This window comes from Penicillium vulpinum (genome assembly GCF_028829585.1).
Source record: "Penicillium vulpinum strain IBT 29486 chromosome Unknown utg000002l_segment0_segment0, whole genome shotgun sequence".
Taxonomy (NCBI): domain Eukaryota; kingdom Fungi; phylum Ascomycota; class Eurotiomycetes; order Eurotiales; family Aspergillaceae; genus Penicillium; species Penicillium vulpinum.
This window is the reverse complement of record NW_026643242.1, coordinates 309,009-326,799: the sequence shown is the minus strand read 5'-3', so window position 1 is coordinate 326,799 and position 17,791 is coordinate 309,009. Positions and strand designations below refer to the sequence as shown.

Here is a 17,791-nt window from a genome sequence, read left to right as displayed (position 1 = left end):
TTAGAGTTAATACTTGCATACCTATAAGACAAAGTACTTTGTTCATCATCCATCTGAACCTTGAACGTCATTAAATGTCATGCAGCTTAGGCAAAACAAGCAGCCCGTACGGAGTATAAAATACCCGTTTCTATATATATCTTCTACCCACGGGGGGCGAATCTCACACTACATGTACCTATTTTTTCCCTCCAAGCAAATTCTAAAAAAGGCTACATACGTACTCATACCAAAAGAAAGAAAGTGTTCAGAACCACAATCATATAGAGATACATAATCCCCAGCTCCATAACATATTGGAATTGGAGAGAGAGGGGTAATGGTCCAGGGTGCGCCACCGGGAGCGATCAGATCGAAAATGATTACAGGAATGAAGAAATTATATCATAAATGAACAACAGAGAGGTAAAATTAATATAAATACATCCAAAGTAAAAGATCCGACAAATCTAAAAGGTATTAAAAGGTATTTAAAATGTATTGTTGGGAGAATTTGCAGCCTTTGCAGGCTCAACCAGAACCGTCCCGCCAAGCCCCTCGGCCACAGGGCGCTAAGGATCCCACCATCTTCCAGACTCTCTCCCCCCAAAACTAAACGGGTATCAAATTCTTCTTCTTTCTCTCAACCTCATCCTCTCCTCCCCCTCCCATTTTAACTACCCATCATGTCTGAGCCCATCAGAAATAAGAAGGCGGACTTCCCGGTCGCACCGTAAGGATCCCCCCAGTTTTATTTTTCCTATTATCAAAAGCAAAAAAAAAAAAAATACTGACTTGCAGAAAGGACCCCGCAAAACACACCGGCCAACAATGCTCCCATCTCATCTCACGCTCAGCAGCCTGGTGTATCCAGCATCGAGGAGGGTAAGTCATCTCTTTTCTTGTCTTCACCGACATCTCTTTGACCGTGGTTTTCTTTCTCTTAGAATCCCTTGACAAAGCCGCCGCTGCGTCGCTCTTTGCCCGCAACCCTGCCCTGGTCTCCATGATCCAAGGCAAGTTGGGTCAACTCGTCGGTCGCTCGTCAGGCTATATCGAATCTCTCCCCCCCTCCGTGCGCCGCCGTGTCGCTGGCCTGAAGGGTATCCAGAAGGAGCACTCTAAGCTTGAGGCTCAGTTCCAAGAGGAGGTTCTGGAACTTGAGAAGAAGTACTTCGGCAAGTTTACGCCCCTGTACCAGCGTCGTTCCACTATCGTCAACGGCGGTGTTGAGCCGACCGAGGCTGAGATCGAGGCCGGAAAGGAGGATGAGGAGAGTGATGATGAGGAGACCAAGGAGGAGACCAAGAAGGAGGAGGGTGAGGCCATGAACGGTATCCCCGAGTTCTGGCTTTCTGCCATGAAGAACCAGATCTCGCTTGCTGAGATGATCACCGAGCGCGATGAGGATGCTCTCAAGCACCTCACCGACATTCGCATGGAGTACCTTGACCGACCCGGATTCCGCCTCATTTTCGAGTTCTCTGAGAACGAGTTCTTCACCAACAAAACCCTCTCTAAGTCATACTTCTACAAGGATGAAAGTGGATACGGTGGCGATTTCATTTACGACCACGCCGATGGATCCCAGATTGACTGGAAGGAAGACAAAGACCTGACTCTCCGCCTGGAGAGCAAGAAGCAGCGCAACAAGAGTAAGTGCACTCGAATATTGGGATGCTACGTTGAAATTGATCATTGACTCTCTTTTAGACACTAAGCAGACCCGCGTTGTTAAGATCAGTGTGCCTACCGAGTCCTTCTTCAACTTCTTCTCGCCCCCACAGCCACCCACCGAGGATGACGATTCAGTCGCCAGCGACATTGAGGAGCGTCTGGAGCTTGATTATCAGCTTGGTGAGGATATCAAGGAGAAGCTCATTCCCCGTGCCATTGACTGGTTCACCGGCGAAGCTCTCCAGTTCGAGGAGCTCGGTGAGGATTTGGATGATGATGAGTTCGAGGACGAGGAGGATGAGGAGGACGAAGATGAGGACGAGGAGGAGCTCGGATCGGACCGTGATGTGGACGAGGAGGACACAGACGAAGAGGTATGACATGCAACACTCGCCGATTCAGATCAATTTACTAATTAATTTCCAGGATGGTACTTCCAAGCCCAAGAAGGAGGCCGCCGAGTGCAAGCAAAACTAAACGAAAAAAAGTTGCCGGTGATGAATGCCCAACATGAGACTACTCGTACTCTCTGATATTTTGCTTTGCTTTCTACCTTTTTGTGCCCCCTGCGTGACCTCTCTCTATCTTCTAATACTCAATCAATACTTGACATAATCGGTCTGTAATTCTCGCGTCCAACACTGTAAGGACTTTCACCCCATAGCTGAGACGCTTGGACTGTCTTGAACTCAGGTGTCTTATAAAATGCAGGTAGTCTACGGATATATAAATATTTTTTTGGGGTTATCTATATTCATTTCAATGTTGAAATTAATTTAAGCAGTCAGGAAGCAATACGAGAGACAAGACCTACATACATGTGTGTATTAAATAGTCTCAGGTTAAACCAGAACTTGGACATCAAAGAAGTCTATAGACATAGATAAATAATAAAATCAGTAATAAGCAATAGAATCAATACATTTACTATAAATTATGTACATAGTAAATAGTAAACATAAGGTACTGCAGACCAAGTAGGATGGCGGTGACAGCGCTGTGGGGGTGTGGCGCCCCCCAGTATATTCCCTAAGCTCCTTCAGGGGCTCTCGCTAAATGGCCAGTTAGTCTCATTCAAAGGTTTTCTTTCCACCGCCATCTATTTCTTATCTTCAATCCTTTTATTCTATTCTTTCGAAATATGAGATGAGGGGTTGAGAAGTCCCCCTTGTCTTTGGACTACCCGAATCGCCTTTACCCTTCGATACCCTACCTCCGAAACCACCCATCCCCGGAGCTTCTGCAAATATCCCGCTTTTATTGCATCCAGAACGATTAACGACCTACAGTAGCCATGGCGCACATCTATGAGGTCGGCACACGGGCCTGGCAGCCCGACCCGACAGAAGGATGGTTGGCATCAGAGGTGAAGGAGAAGCTGGAGGATGGAGAGAAAGTGCAGCTCATCTTCGAATTGGAAAATGGAGAAGTAGGTACTTTGCACGCTGGAAACTGGACGCGCGCTCCTGTCTTTTAAGTCGTTGGGGCCGGCTGACACTGTTTTGATCGGGGCAGACAAGAACCGTGGAGACCACGCAGTCCGAGCTGCAGGTCGATAACAACCCCAAATTACCTCCGCTCATGAACCCTGCTATGCTTGAAGCAAGCGAAGATCTGACAAATTTGTCTCACTTGAACGAGCCCGCTGGTTTGTCTTGCTCCTAGGTGTTCGGAGTTGCTCTCTCCCAGCTAACGGCCCTTTGAAGTCCTCCAGGCTATAAAACTCCGCTACGCTCAGAAAGAGATATATACCTACAGTGGTATCGTTTTGATCGCAACCAACCCATTCGCCCGAGTCGATTCGCTGTACGTACCGCAGATGGTGCAGGTTTATGCTGGGAAACAACGTGCCTCACAGGCGCCTCACCTGTTCGCAATTGCGGAGGAAGCTTTCGCGTAAGAATCGTCCATCTTTTGCCTCTTTCTGGTCAGTTTTGCTCACATTTTACGCAGTGACATGCTCCGCGATGGAAAGAATCAGACGATTGTGGTCTCTGGCGAATCCGGAGCCGGTAAGACTGTGAGCGCCAAATATATCATGCGTTACTTTGCGACTCGCGAGTCATCCGATCAGCCTGGAAAATACACCACCAGCCGCGCAGAGGCAATTAGTGAAACCGAGGAGCAAATCCTAGCTACAAACCCGGTCATGGAAGCGTTTGGTAACGCTAAAACCACTCGCAACGACAATTCCTCCCGTTTCGGCAAATATATCGAGATCATGTTCGATGACCGAACGAATATTATCGGAGCTAAGATCAGGACGTATTTGCTTGAGCGGTCGAGACTCGTCTTCCAACCTCTCAAAGAGCGCAATTACCACATCTTTTACCAACTGGTAGCCGGTGCTTCCGACGCGGAGAAACAGGAGCTGGGTCTCTTGGCTGCCGAAGACTTTGAGTATCTAAACCAGGGCGGCACTCCAGTGATTGACGGTGTCGACGACAAGGCCGAATTTGAGGCGACCAGGAAGTCGTTGGCTGTGATTGGCGTGTCCAAGGAAGACCAGACAAGTATCTTCCGCGTTCTTGCCGCTTTGCTACACCTCGGTAATGTCAAGATCACAGCCACTCGCACGGATTCGTCAGTCTCGTCGACCGAGCCTGCACTTCTCCGTGCGTGTGAGATGCTTGGAATCGATGCTACCGAGTTTGCGAAATGGATCGTAAAGAAGCAACTTATCACGCGTGGAGAGAAAATCACCTCCAATCTGACACAGCAACAAGCTTTGGTTGTCAGAGACTCCGTCTCCAAGTTTATCTATTCTAGTCTGTTTGATTGGCTAGTGGACAAGATCAACCGCCGCCTTGCTACCGATGAAGTGCTTGAGCAGTTCAAATGCTTCATTGGTGTTCTTGATATTTACGGGTTTGAACATTTCGCCAAGAACTCCTTCGAACAATTCTGCATCAATTACGCCAACGAGAAGTTGCAACAAGAATTTAACCAGCATGTGTTCAAGCTTGAGCAGGAAGAATATGTTCGAGAAGAGATTGACTGGACATTCATTGACTTTTCGGATAACCAACCCTGTATCGATCTTATCGAAGCGAAACTCGGCGTCCTGGCCCTTTTGGACGAAGAGTCTCGACTTCCTATGGGTTCTGATGAGCAGTTTGTCACCAAGCTTCACCATCACTTTGCGGCAGACAAGCAGAAGTTTTACAAGAAACCCCGCTTCGGAAAATCTGCATTCACCGTCTGTCACTATGCAGTCGATGTCACTTACGAGTCTGATGGATTTATCGAAAAGAACCGTGACACTGTGCCAGATGAACATTTGGAAGTGTTGCGCAATTCATCCAATCCTTTCATTAAGGAGATTCTAGACACTGCCGCGGCCGTTCGCGAGAAGGATTCTGCTGCTATGTCGTCTAAGCCAGTGGCAGCAGCCCCGGGGCGTCGGATTGGCGTTGCAGTCAATCGGAAACCCACGCTTGGTGGAATCTTCAAGTCTTCGCTGATTGAATTGATGCACACCATCAATAGTACTGAAGTTCATTACATCCGATGCATTAAGCCTAACGAAGCAAAGGAGGCTTGGAAATTCGAAGGTCCCATGGTTCTCAGTCAGCTGAGAGCTTGTGGTGTCCTGGAAACTGTCCGGATCAGTACTGCTGGATACCCAACCCGATGGACCTATGAGGAATTTGCCGTTCGTTACTACATGCTGTGCCATTCCTCGCAATGGACCTCGGAGATTCGGGACATGTGCCATGCAATTCTTCGAAAGGCCCTGGGAGATGAAAAGCAAGATAAGTACCAGCTTGGTCTTACTAAAATCTTCTTCCGAGCTGGTATGCTTGCATTCCTGGAGAATCTCCGAACTTCCAGGTTGAATGAATGTGCCATCATGATCCAGAAGAACCTGCGTGCTAAGTATTACCGCCGCCGTTACCTTGATGCTCGTGAATCAATTCTCACCACTCAGGCCTTCATCCGGGGTTTCTTGGCCCGGCAACATGCCCATGAGATTCGCCGAACCAAGGCTGCTACTACGATCCAGCGGGTCTGGCGTGGCCAGAAGGAGAGGAAGCGGTACACTCAAATCCGCAAAAATTTCATTCTATTCGAGTCTATTGCCAAGGGATTCCTGTGCCGACGCAACATCATGGACTCTATCAATGGAAATGCGGCTAAGGTCATTCAACGTGCTTTCCGCACCTGGCGTCAACTCCGGGCCTGGAGACAGTATCGCCGCCAGGTTATCACTATCCAAAACCTCTGGAGAGGCAAAGAGGCAAGAAATGCTTATAAGAGACTTCGCGAGGATGCCCGTGATCTCAAGCAGATTTCTTACAAGTTGGAAAATAAGGTGGTTGAGTTGACCCAGTATTTGCAATCTCTCAAGCTCGAAAATAAAACCTTGGTCTCACAACTGGACAACTACGATGCCCAATTGAAGTCATGGAGAACCCGGCACAATGCCTTGGAGGCTCGCACGAAGGAACTTCAGGTTGAAGCAAACCAGGCCGGTATCACCGCAGCGCGGTTAGAGGCGATTGAAGAGGAGATGAGTAAACTTCAACAAAGCCACAGTGAAGCCCAGGCTACCATCAAGCGCCTCCAAGAAGAGGAGAGAATCTCCCGCGAGGCTCTTCAAGCTTCTAACGATGAGTTGGAGCGTCTCAAGACCTTGGATGCCGAACATGATAAGGATAAGACTGCTCTCCGGCAGCGGATTTCCGATCTCGAGGAACAGCTCGAGATTGCCAAGAGATCTGTGCCTTTGAATGGTATGAACGGTGATGGTCTACCCAACGGTGGCGCAGTCCAGCCTCCTACCCCGGGCTTGATCAACCTGGTATCTTCAAAGAAACCTAAGCCTAAGAGACGTAGTGCCGGCGCTGAAAGGATCGACACGGATCGTTTCAGTGGTGCATACAACCCTCGGCCTGTTTCGATGGCGATTACCCCTGGAGCTATCGCTGCCCGTCAAAATGCGGCAATTTCTCCTGGCATAGAGTCAGTCGAGGTGGAGCTTGAGAATTTGCTTTCGGAAGAGGAGGAATTGAACGAAGAAGTCACCATGGGCCTTATCCGCAACTTGAAGATTCCGCTCCCAACTTCGACACCGCCACCAACGGAAAAGGAAGTCTTGTTCCCAGCATACCTGATCAACCTTGTTACGTCGGAGATGTGGAACAACGGATTTGTGAAGGAGTCGGAGCGATTCTTGGCCAACGTTATGCAGTCCATCCAGCAAGAAGTTATGCAGCACGATGGGGACGACGCGATCAACCCCGGTGCCTTCTGGTTATCCAACGTGCATGAGATGCTATCCTTTGTCTTCCTGGCTGAGGATTGGTATGAAGCACAAAAGACCGAGAATTATGAGTATGATCGCCTGTTGGAAATTGTCAAGCACGACCTCGAGAGCTTGGAATTCAATATCTATCATACTTGGATGAAGGTCTTGAAGAAGAAGTTGTACAAGATGATCGTTCCAGCCATCATCGAGTCACAATCACTTCCTGGCTTTGTCACCAGTGAAACGAATCGATTCCTTGGAAAGCTTCTACCCTCCAACAATAACCCGGCTTACAGCATGGACAATCTCCTCAGTCTATTGAACGGTGTTTACAAGGCAATGAAGGCCTTCTACCTTGAGGACGCCATCGTCCTCCAGACCGTCACAGAGCTCTTGCGCCTGGTTGGCGTCACTGCTTTCAACGATCTTCTCATGCGACGTAACTTCCTGTCGTGGAAGCGTGGTCTGCAAATCAACTACAACATCACTCGTATTGAGGAGTGGTGCAAGAGCCATGATATGCCAGAGGGCACGTTGAAGCTAGAGCATTTGATGGTAAGTTTTCTTGTTCGATATTCATTTGGTAATTATACTAACGCCTTCACAGCAAGCGACCAAGCTTCTTCAGCTGAAGAAGGCTACTCTGAATGATATTGAGATCATTCAGGATATTTGTTGGATGTAAGTGGACCCTAGAAGTGTCTTTTCCTATGAGTTGCACAACTGACTTTATTACAGGCTGTCTCCGAACCAAATCCAGAAACTTCTGAACCAGTACCTGGTGGCAGATTACGAACAGCCCATCAACGGCGAGATCATGAAGGCCGTCGCTTCTCGTGTCACAGAGAAGAGCGATGTGCTCCTCCTGGCTCCGGTAGACATGGAGGACAGTGGCCCGTACGAGATCTCCGAGCCACGTGTTATTACTGCCCTGGAGACCTATACCCCATCCTGGCTCCAAACACCGCGACTGAAACGACTTGCTGAGATTGTGTCAGCGCAAGCGATGGCACAGCAAGAGAGGCTCGATTTTGACCATGGGATGATGGAGGACTAGACCTTTACTGTTGTATATTAGACTTGGGGATTTCCTGTGAGCTACGGATTACGACTTGCCTGGATTATCCATGGCCTTTGCGATACAGTGATGCGCATGATTTTCATTTGTTTTCAATTGCATATGACGTCTTGGCTTATAGACCAGAAGAGGTTGCTAAGTGAATTCCTGTAAATGAGCTTTCCCCTTTTAACATAAACGACTGCAATCTAAATACCATCGAAGGGCTCACTCGGTCCCATCGTGCAAGCTCACACTATTCATGCTCTCTTCTAGGCTCTTTTCGACTTTCGCTTTTTTTTTCACACTCCAATTTCTCGCGGAACGCCAGAGTGTATTCATCTGGATCCCACGAGAGAACCCTGGTTTCCATTTCCACCAACTTTCGAGCAACCAGTTGTTCCATTTCTTCTCTTTCCTTCTCATCCAATAAGCCCAGTCTCTTTTTCCATGCTCCCTCAATATCCTTAGTAGGCCCAAAAAACCGCGGGTCAATCTTCCGCCAGTAAATCTCATCAAATGCAAAGCTATGCATCACCGCATACATAATCCAGAACTGACCACTATCCCAGCTCTCATACATAGGACCTGAAAGTCGCTGGTCTTCTCTCAGCCGGCCTTTTTGGATTGCTGCGTCTTCGCAATCCTTCATCGCCTTAAGAAACGTCTTTAGACGGCGGTCAAACACCCTTGTCCAGTCCTCAATACCCTCTGACCAGAATTCAGGCTTCTCAATAAGCAACCACCAGGGAGGCGCATAGGAGAATTCAACGGGGGCTGCATACGTGAACTCCCAATCAACTAGCCCGGCAATTCGTGCAGGATTCTCATTGAGTAGTATATTAGCCGGCCGTAGATCATCACACCAGATTTTGAAAGGCCCTTTCTCGAGTAGGGGGTTCGTGAGTTTCTTCTCCCTGGCTAGCTTGCGAAAAAGCTTCCGTGCCACGAATTTTCGCCGACAGTCGTCTGCGGGATCTACGGGATCCACGCAGTCGTTTCTTTGATGAATCAAATGCTCGATGTTCATATCTGCAAGAACTTCCATGTATGATGAAGATGTGTCGAACGTAGTATTTACATCGGGAAGCTTCGACTGAGGTAAGCCTCCACGTTGGACAAGATCGTTCATGTTCATTGTTAAAGGCCGACGTGTGACGTCCCAAGTGAAATCGTCGATTTGGCTGAGCGATCCGATACGAGGCAAAGAGGGGATAGAGAGCTGAAGCAAGATGCCCGCTAGCTGACTGTACAGTAGTTCAAGCCTGCCTTCGTCGATGTTTGGGTCTAGAACCCCACGCACCTCTATCGGACAATCGGGTGTGTTAAGAGCAGCGTACATTTTTGTTTCGTGCTCGATATATTCCATCATGATAAATGAACCAAGTTCGAGGGGGCTCTCTTGCTTTGTACCCGAGTGAAGAATGAGAGGAAGGGATATTATTGTCTGATCCATGAGAAATCGCATTGTAGCAACTTCATTCATGACTTTCTCCTCAGGGAACATAACGGCACCAGCCTGTGACAACCGAATCACAGTAGCTCCATTTCGGTACTTTAACCGCACGGATATGTTGTAAGATCCTCTGTCGAGTAGATCAACCTCGATAGCACTGCCTCTGTTGTGAGTGAGCATGAAATCTGCGAGCGGTTTCAAGATATCACGTTGAATGAATTGAATGAGCCATTTGTCAGACGTTTCCTCAGATTTTCAACTTTAACGAATAGGATCTTCTCTAATAAAATATTACTTCCTTATAAGGCTCTATATCTGCTAGCTATCAATATAACGGTGTAGAAATATGTATATAAATTTCCTGATATAGCTTGTGTGGGCCTAAGTCTATCTCGTTATTGGAGTTGGTAAGGTGATTTATTTCGAATTCCTCAACTCTTCAGGTAGATGATACCGACCCACACGTGTTAAGCTTTTCATTATCAAACTGTATGGATTTGTCGTGGATTCTACCCATATGGTTGGAGGACGACTACACCCAAAACACCAGTAAACGTACCTAGAATACAGTACCGCCCTATAGTTTATCACCTATAATCAATTCATTCTCAGATGATATATCAGAACTAGAATTGCAAAGCAAGTCACCAGTTTAGCCGTATAGCAGCACAGTTCTAGCAAAGCAGCGAACACGCGAACGCCCCGGTATAGCTCCGAGGTAGAGAAAATACGAAAGTCATTTTGAAATCTAAATAAAACATATACCCTGCGAGTGTCTTAGATTTTTCCTTAACTGTTTTCATGAGAGAATCCTCAATGCCTATGTAGGTAGTAGGTCAATATCTGCGGTCAGCGGTAGCGCGGTGGGGTATCACAGTCTTATCTTCGACTTCGCAACTTCGCAACGTCCAACTCATACCAAATACCAACCCATAGCTACCCAGCCGAAATGACTCTTACCAAGCTCAATTTCATCACCGGAAATAAAAACAAGCTCCTCGAGGTGAGGGATATCCTTGGCAAGGTCATACAAGTAGACAACCAGGAGGTCGATGTCCCCGAGATCCAAGGCACAATCGAAGAAATCGCCAAAGAGAAGGCCAGACGTGCTGCCGAGGCGGTAAGTACTTCCTAGACATTTCTTCTTCTTCTAAAATTATATCTGCTTACGAAGGAGTAGATCAATGGACCTGCCTTGACCGAAGACACTGCGCTTGAGTTCCATGCGCTCAAGGGTCTCCCTGGGCCATACATGTACGTCTTTGCTATATTAAGGCTTACTCGATGATAATAATACTAATTATTGTCAAGCAAATATTTCATGGAGAATGTGGGCCATGAGGGCTTGAACAAAATGCTTGATGGCTTCGAAGACAGGACTGGCGAAGCTGTGTGCACCTTTGCCTTTTGCCGGGGCCCTGGTGAAGAGCCAATTATTTTCCAGGGAAGAACTGAGGTAAGGCAGATACAGTCATTCCAAATCTATATAAATCTAAATGCGATATACAGGGTACTATTGTGCGGCCCAGAGGTCCAGCAAAGTTTGGTAAGTGAACATCCAACCGAGTTTTGCAGAGAATCAAGTTCTGATATACGGCAGGCTGGGATGCTATCTTTGAATATAATGGCAAGACATATGCCGAGATGGACAAAGAGGAAAAGGTAAGAACGATCTTGGTTCCCACGAAAAAGCCATGTACTAAATCTTGCGAACAGAACAAGGTTTCGCACCGGTACAAGGCACTGGTCAAGTTGCAGCAGTGGCTAGCTGAAGGCCAACAGTAAATCGTCATGGGTATATAACTCGGCCCGCAAAAGACCATAGAAGAATGAGAAACGAAGATCAAAAATTTTATATGGCCCGACGAATTCCCTCAATCCGCATTCTCCGCCTTCGATTGCTTCCATGATTCGACCCATTGTGCGATTCTCTGGCAGTTCGAGTCCACATCCGCATCCTGCTCGCTGTTTAATTCTACCACTATCTCTTCGTCAAATGCCTCCCGCGCTTCGTCTGATAGGACACCGAAGATTTCTGCATCAACGTTTTCATCTAATTTTTTCTCATGGTAGCCACTTTGAAATAATCATGTTAGTTTGACCGTGTAGATAGGTTTGCGAGGCCGATTGTCATACCGTGCGGAAAGTCGGTCATATAGAACATCCGTAGTGGGGCATCGGAGGACAACGACGAGGTCGATCCAGGACTTGGGGAAGAGGTCGCAGGCGTGCCAGTCGATTAAGTAGCCGCCATTAGGAATTTCATCTTCGAGGGCATCGAGGAGCTACGCCGCGCATGGATTAGCATGTGGAATTTTGAGTCTTGAACCAATTGCGGAAAGAGTAGTAATTTAGGCAAAGAGGAGAGAATCGTGGGAAGCATTCTCACCTTATCCTCATCAACCACCCAAGTCTTCAATTCTTCGTCATATTCATCGAAGCACCCACGGTCCTTTGCGACCTGGTTAATAGACAGGTGCTTCAGGCCAATCTCTTGCGCGAGTTGTTCGCAGTGGACGGTCTTCCCCACGCCGGGGGTGCCGGTGATGATTATATTCGGAGAGGTGCGCATGTTTTCTTAAATAGGAATCTTAGCGGAATTGTAGATTTGTAGATTGAAAGTGGTTTCCCCAGATGAAATAATTCCATCGGACTAATTTTCGTCCCGGCTATCTTATCGTGGAGGGGTAAGTTACCGCATCTGGAATGTATAAAAGACATTTATAGCAACTTCAATATTGGCTTTGTTTTCTTATTATTACTCATGATACAAAAGACATATAGTGTCAATTGAATATCATTGCTTCTACGTGGCTTCATGTTTTGGGCTAGTTACACATAGCCTAGTACTGATTAGCATTAGAATAATTGAAGATTGACCACCACTTACTTGAGAAGCTCGAATATCTTGTACTTTTGCAGATAAGGCGTCCCCCTGCGGTATGCTTTGAGAAGACGAGTGGGATCTGAGGGCTTGACAAAGGCCCTAATCAGACGCTCCATTGCAGGGGAAGTCTTGAACATGGGATCGAATACCAGCAGATTTGCGCTGCCATTGTCTCGTATTTCAAATCCGACAATTGTCATGGAATGACCTGACTCGAGTTAGAGAGATACATATATACGCCGGAGCTCTTAAGAGGTTGTACCTTGATGTTGGAAGTATATCGGAGGGAGCTCAGTTTGGACGATCTTCGTCTCGTCTTCTGGTGAGCACGCTGATCGGAAGTAGTCGGCGACATCAATGTAAAGAGCATCACAGGCTCGTACATCGTTTGTCTCTGACAGACTCCTCGCTTCACATCTGGAGATTGCGGTTAGTGAGGTCGAAGTGAAGCAGGCTAGATGACTCACGGGATTCCTAGGCTCATGAAAAGTGCTTGTGCCTGGGTGCTCGTTAGCATATAGAGGACAATCGATGATGAAAGACTTACTTCTGGTGTTCCAATAAACTTGCGTGTGCCTTTAATACCACCCGTCTCAGCTCTTCCAGAGCTATTGAACCCCATATCCCAGGCCGATTCGATCATATCCTGGAGCTCAAGGATTGTTGGTCCCTTATTTGGGAAGTGCTCATGGCCAAAGCCACGAGTCTTTTTCAGCCAAGAAACCAGCATTTGAATATTGCGATAGCCACAAAAGCCGCCTTCTCGACGCAGCTTGCAGATATGGCGGACTTTGGGGCTACAGAAGAATGCCCGCCGGACGGACTTGTCCTGTTCACAGAGCCGAGCAAGAGCAGGAATAAGATGATCGGTTTCATTTTCTACTGTCTCGCGTCGTGTGAATTTGCCGTCCGATGTGATTTGGGTTTGCCTTGATGTGCTGCCGCCCTTTTCCAGCATTTTCTTTAGCCATGATGGCATTTTCTTCTCGTGGGCATGAGGACCCAATTCTGAGCGCTGAAAAATTGTTACTAATTATCTCCAAAGATTCAAACCTGGGACAAATACCCCTAATCTCTTTGTGCCATCGGCATTAGTTGTCCTTGGGGGACTGTGAGGCCGTGGTGGCTTGGCAGTGTTTACTCGAGAGGAGTCTCGTTGCATCCCACGTTTGCCTTTGCCTCCTTGATAGTTGTCGAACATGTCGAGGGAATCTTCATCATCAAATGACCGATCGTCCCTACGGTCATATACGTCTGCAGTTGAGCGTGCGGGTGTGGCCCCCATATCATCCAACGCCATGTCCTCTGCAACATGCAGATCCAGGTGACTTGAGAGCTCGGCACTTGCTATTGTCTCACCACATCCATGTGGACAATCGACATATTTGTCTGCACCATCCTCATTCACTGGCAGTGTAGCCGGGTTTTGGCTGGTGAATTCTTGCGGTTTATCCTGAAGGAAACCAGTTACCCCAGCTTCTGGATGACAGAATTCGATATGTTGGGACACAAAATTAGCATCGGAGTCTGTGAAAGGGCAAAAAGGACATGAGGGGATGTTGTTGTCGGCCATTATGGAGTTTTCATTCAGTGCTGACCCTGGTGGGGAAATTGTTAGGTTGATGTTTGACAGACACCGCTTGGGAGAGGAGCAAGACGCGTATATGTACAGAGTGCAGAAAAAGAAAAAAAGGGAAGCTAAAGTTGATCAAACAAAGTAGAGCTAGGAGTATAGACAAAGAATTAATTTGATGCCTAAACGAGCAGAGTGGTGCCTGTTCCCCGAGACCCACATACGGCAGATTTTAGCGTCCAATTCATACAACATACAATATCCACTGCTCTTGGATATATTCATGAAGTATCTAATTATTATATTATCCAAAAATTCATATCATCGTAAAGATGGAAGATTTACAGATTTCCCGTCGTTCCCACCCTACTCTAGCTAGAGATAGAGACGCGATGTGCTCGGCTCACTAACATCCTCCGAGGTAAATGTGCAATGCAAGAAACTAACTGCCCCGAAATCATTCACATCTAGCCCCGCAGCCAAAGATAGCCGTTGTTCATGACTTTCAAGACTTGATCGAGGTTCGTACTCAACACCAGTCGTTATTGTGTTTGAAAAAATGCCATGTGACAAGACCCTATCTGGAACTTCGCCCCATTGCACCGGTTTTAGTGCATGGTCGATCGCTGTAGTCCTGGGATGACATGCAGCGCTGATTGCCGCACTGCACTGTCCAGCTAGTGGCATGTGCGATCTGAAGCGACGCAAGCCCAGAAGTAAAGCGACGATAGGTAGCAAGCCACCAACGACTATTCCGAAAATGATGGCAACAGGCGAATAGCCGCAAGTCACGAGGACGCCTGGGTAGCTTTTTTGAGGTACTCCGTGACGATCGAATGGGATCACTTGGACGAAGAAAAAGCTCTGAGATACAAGCCAGTGGAGAACAGCTGAGACTACCAGTAGCGGGATACTGTACCGGTATGGAAGACTGAGGTAGTATGTTGAACGCTGTGCGCCGCGGGGCCAAGATACGCGGAGGGGTTTTTGCTCTTTGGCATAGTCATCGTACTCGACCGCGCTGAGCATGCAGGTCAAAAGGCCGTTGTAAAAGAAGTAAGCCAAGGAGACTAGTATCTGAGGTATGTTGGCCATGAAAACCATGGAAAATATCCCACTTGCGGTAGCAGGAATGCTCAGGCCATATAGGGTAGTTGCTGCGCTTGCATCTCCCAGACCAGACTCCCATATGTTTTTCGATTTAGAGGCTTGGTTGTAATTGAGAATTCCTAGGCGAAGAAGAACGACAGATGGGATCAGCATGCACACGAATCTAATTGGAATCAGTTAACTTCTCACTGAGATCATCATTGTCACCAGAGGGGTGAGTAGCATACAGGAGAATTGTGTATATCCAGCGTGACATGCTCGCAGCTTGGAACCATCGTTTCCTAGAAGGCAAACGAAGCGGAGTCTCTTGTTTGGTTTCCAGAAGATCCCAAGATTTGCGTTCACGGCCCTTATATTTCTGCCATCCTTGTGTTCTCTTGTTGATCAGAGGCCCGGACAGCAGACAAGCACCTTCGGTGGTTGGGTCTGGTTCGGCAAGGAAAGATGAAACCGCGTCTCCGGTGGTGAGGAAAATATCCTTTCTGTTCTCGCGCGCCGCTAATAGCGCGCAGATGAGCTTGACTATATTGCAACCAATTACAATCAGGCAGATAGGTGGGCTAAAGAATAGCTGACAATTCTCCTTAACTGGCAGAGTCATGCAGTGATCGATTGAATATGATCGTGAAGTCTGTTCACCATAGGTTCTTGGATATGTGCAGTCGGTTTCACCTTTGCGTACTATCACACTACCTGGGAACGAACTGTTAACCCAACCAGAAGGATTATTTAGTTCGTCTTGCAATTCCTCCAGGGAAGGATCTTTATCCAGAATATTATCAAGATGGTTATAATCTTCAGTTTCAGGAACGCCGTAATGTCCGACATCTAACCAGCCTTCGCTCTCATAGATTCCGCCTGGGATAGGCACCGCCAGACGTATGGTGGGACGCGACCACGTTAATGCGTGAACAGACCAGTTCTGGGTGTTTTCTTCGGCGACACTTTTGGTGCAAGGATATTTCCCGGCACACAGCCAGCTGAATTGAGAATTACCACTGTCAAAGCCTTGGTTATTTCCGGTTCCTATCCAGGCCACAGACTCGTTTTGAGGCATCAAGTCCTTGGTCACCAGAACAATTATTCCGTACCCAGATGCATAGTCTTGAGCAAAGATATCAACGCATTCCTGCTTGGAAAGAGTGTTGAAACTCCCATCACGGATCGCACCATTGAATGATTGCAATTCGATCCCAACATTTTCCATGAAGCATTGCTCAAATTCCGTGGAGTTGCCGCGTTCCTGAATAAGCCTATCCTGTGCTGCAACGACTGAGTATTCCGTTGGACCAATGGAGAAATAGACGGCTGAATTGTAACTAGTAGAGGCTCAGATCAGCTTAAATGCATTGAAATCTGGATAATGTTAAACCACAAACATCAAATGGATAGGCAGCGACGTGATCAGCAGGATCAATCCCAGAAAGCGTCGCTTGCCTGTTTGATAGCGAAGAAGGTCCATGATGTTGGGGACGCCAATTCGAACCCATGTCTTTTGACTGTGCGCTTTATCCACCTGCTCTCGTGAAGGAGCTGCAAGGCACTGCATGCAGTAGTTGCTTGCCCCTAGAAGGGCAGTACTGAGAATGTTGATCAGGAGGTGCAATCCCGTGGTCCAATTCTTGGAAGTCGAGCATTTTCCCATATAGAGGGAAGCGAAGGAGAAACTCTGGCCACTGTTCCCTGAATATGCCAGACCAACAGCGATGACGGCGAGGACGATGTTTAAGGCGAGGACTCCACCAATGATCCATGAACAAATCACAACGCCCTTTATCCATCTGCGAATATGATCGGGATCGGTTAATTGTTGCACCTCCTCCTTGGGCGCTTTGCAATAATTTGGAAACCACGACCATGATCTAAAAACGGATAGTGATCGTGACTTCCTTATTGTCTCCTCAGCATCGTGATTTTGCCATTTGGGAGGCATTTTGGGGTCAAGTGCTGTCACGCTGTCATTGGTATTGGGAAAAGCCCTCCTACATCGACACAGAGTGTCAAAATCTTTGAAAGTGAAATCCGGGGAAATCAGGTAGGAGACTATGGCCCTGTTATTTAATGGAATGTCAAGCTGTGACATCTTGGCAGTGATAATCATCTTCCTGATATGGCAATAGGACAGGGCTGTGTTGTCCCTATTTCTGTCAAAGATCAGCGGGTAGAACACTAGGTATACATTCGTGGGGGCCATTTGCTACCTAGGTAAGAGGCACTGCTTACTTGCTCACAGCCTGCTTTTCTACTGCGTATATTGTACATCTGCAATTATTAGCATTTCTTACAGATCGACGCCTACATAGAGGTTGAGTCATTTAGTTTAGTCTCCAACATTTGGAAGTGGCGAATGGCCTGGCTCGCCGAGTCTTCCCACTTCAACATATTCAGCAAAATCTTAAGAAAAAAAGAAAGAAAAGGAAACAGAAAAAGCTGGTCAGTCTCTAAGAACGATACTCATCCTTTTCATATAAGTGTGACAGCATAGAAGTGGGATCCGCCAAAAGTGTTGCTGGCGTGTCAAATTCAACAACAAGACCTCGGTCCATCACCGCCACTATGTTACAGCTCAATCTCACAGATCAATGCAGTGTCAGAGATCGCAGCGATGTCGTCATTTGGAAGAATCGTTGATTGTGAGAGAATTTCAAATCTTCGAGATTGTTAGACTGGCTCCTTTGACAGGTGATGAATGGATCCTCGGAGATACCTAAAGTCTAACATAGGGCATTTTGCCAGGCTGTTTTTTCAACAGTGTTCCGTTCACATTCACATTCACTAGGAGCTACCCCCTCTTTACTTAT

General features: G+C 47.2%; 7 protein-coding genes across 7 annotated transcripts; 3 read left to right on the top strand and 4 right to left on the bottom strand.

The window, feature by feature from the left end:
• Positions 1–665: 665 nt before the first annotated feature.
• nap1 (histone chaperone NAP1) lies at positions 666–2,133 on the top strand (the record flags this gene model as incomplete). Its single annotated transcript, XM_057250898.1, has 5 exons — positions 666–712; positions 785–864; positions 927–1,634; positions 1,693–2,030; positions 2,083–2,133. 5 exons carry the CDS (start codon positions 666–668, stop codon positions 2,131–2,133), a joined length of 1,224 nt encoding a protein of 407 aa, XP_057110223.1.
• An 817-nt stretch (positions 2,134–2,950) lies between these two features.
• N7479_003200 (type V myosin) lies at positions 2,951–7,964 on the top strand (the record flags this gene model as incomplete). The annotated part of the gene is made up of 6 exons (XM_057250897.1): positions 2,951–3,085; positions 3,172–3,304; positions 3,363–3,552; positions 3,610–7,462; positions 7,515–7,588; positions 7,646–7,964. 6 exons carry the CDS (start codon positions 2,951–2,953, stop codon positions 7,962–7,964), a joined length of 4,704 nt encoding a protein of 1,567 aa, XP_057110222.1.
• A 256-nt stretch (positions 7,965–8,220) lies between these two features.
• N7479_003199 (Aminoglycoside phosphotransferase) lies at positions 8,221–9,600 on the bottom strand (the record flags this gene model as incomplete). The annotated part of the gene is made up of 1 exon (XM_057250896.1): positions 8,221–9,600. The coding sequence occupies one exon, from the start codon at positions 9,598–9,600 to the stop codon at positions 8,221–8,223; it is 1,380 nt and encodes a 459-aa protein (XP_057110221.1).
• Positions 9,601–10,279: 679 nt separating this feature from the next.
• On the top strand, positions 10,280–11,205 carry N7479_003198 (non-canonical purine NTP pyrophosphatase; the record flags this gene model as incomplete). Its single annotated transcript, XM_057250895.1, has 6 exons — positions 10,280–10,540; positions 10,601–10,674; positions 10,732–10,876; positions 10,930–10,966; positions 11,021–11,082; positions 11,137–11,205. Coding segments are annotated over 6 exons (648 nt in total), but the record flags the coding sequence as incomplete, so codon positions are not given.
• An 89-nt stretch (positions 11,206–11,294) lies between these two features.
• Positions 11,295–11,992, bottom strand: N7479_003197 (nucleoside triphosphates FAP7; the record flags this gene model as incomplete). The annotated part of the gene is made up of 3 exons (XM_057250894.1): positions 11,295–11,496; positions 11,557–11,705; positions 11,810–11,992. The coding sequence occupies 3 exons, from the start codon at positions 11,990–11,992 to the stop codon at positions 11,295–11,297; spliced, it is 534 nt and encodes a 177-aa protein (XP_057110219.1).
• Positions 11,993–12,306: 314 nt separating this feature from the next.
• Positions 12,307–13,880, bottom strand: N7479_003196 (uncharacterized protein; the record flags this gene model as incomplete). The annotated part of the gene is made up of 4 exons (XM_057250893.1): positions 12,307–12,515; positions 12,570–12,724; positions 12,775–13,322; positions 13,374–13,880. 4 exons carry the CDS (start codon positions 13,878–13,880, stop codon positions 12,307–12,309), a joined length of 1,419 nt encoding a protein of 472 aa, XP_057110218.1.
• A 375-nt stretch (positions 13,881–14,255) lies between these two features.
• N7479_003195 (uncharacterized protein) lies at positions 14,256–16,923 on the bottom strand (the record flags this gene model as incomplete). Its single annotated transcript, XM_057250892.1, has 3 exons — positions 14,256–15,109; positions 15,180–16,309; positions 16,370–16,923. 3 exons carry the CDS (start codon positions 16,921–16,923, stop codon positions 14,256–14,258), a joined length of 2,538 nt encoding a protein of 845 aa, XP_057110217.1.
• Positions 16,924–17,791: the final 868 nt, after the last annotated feature.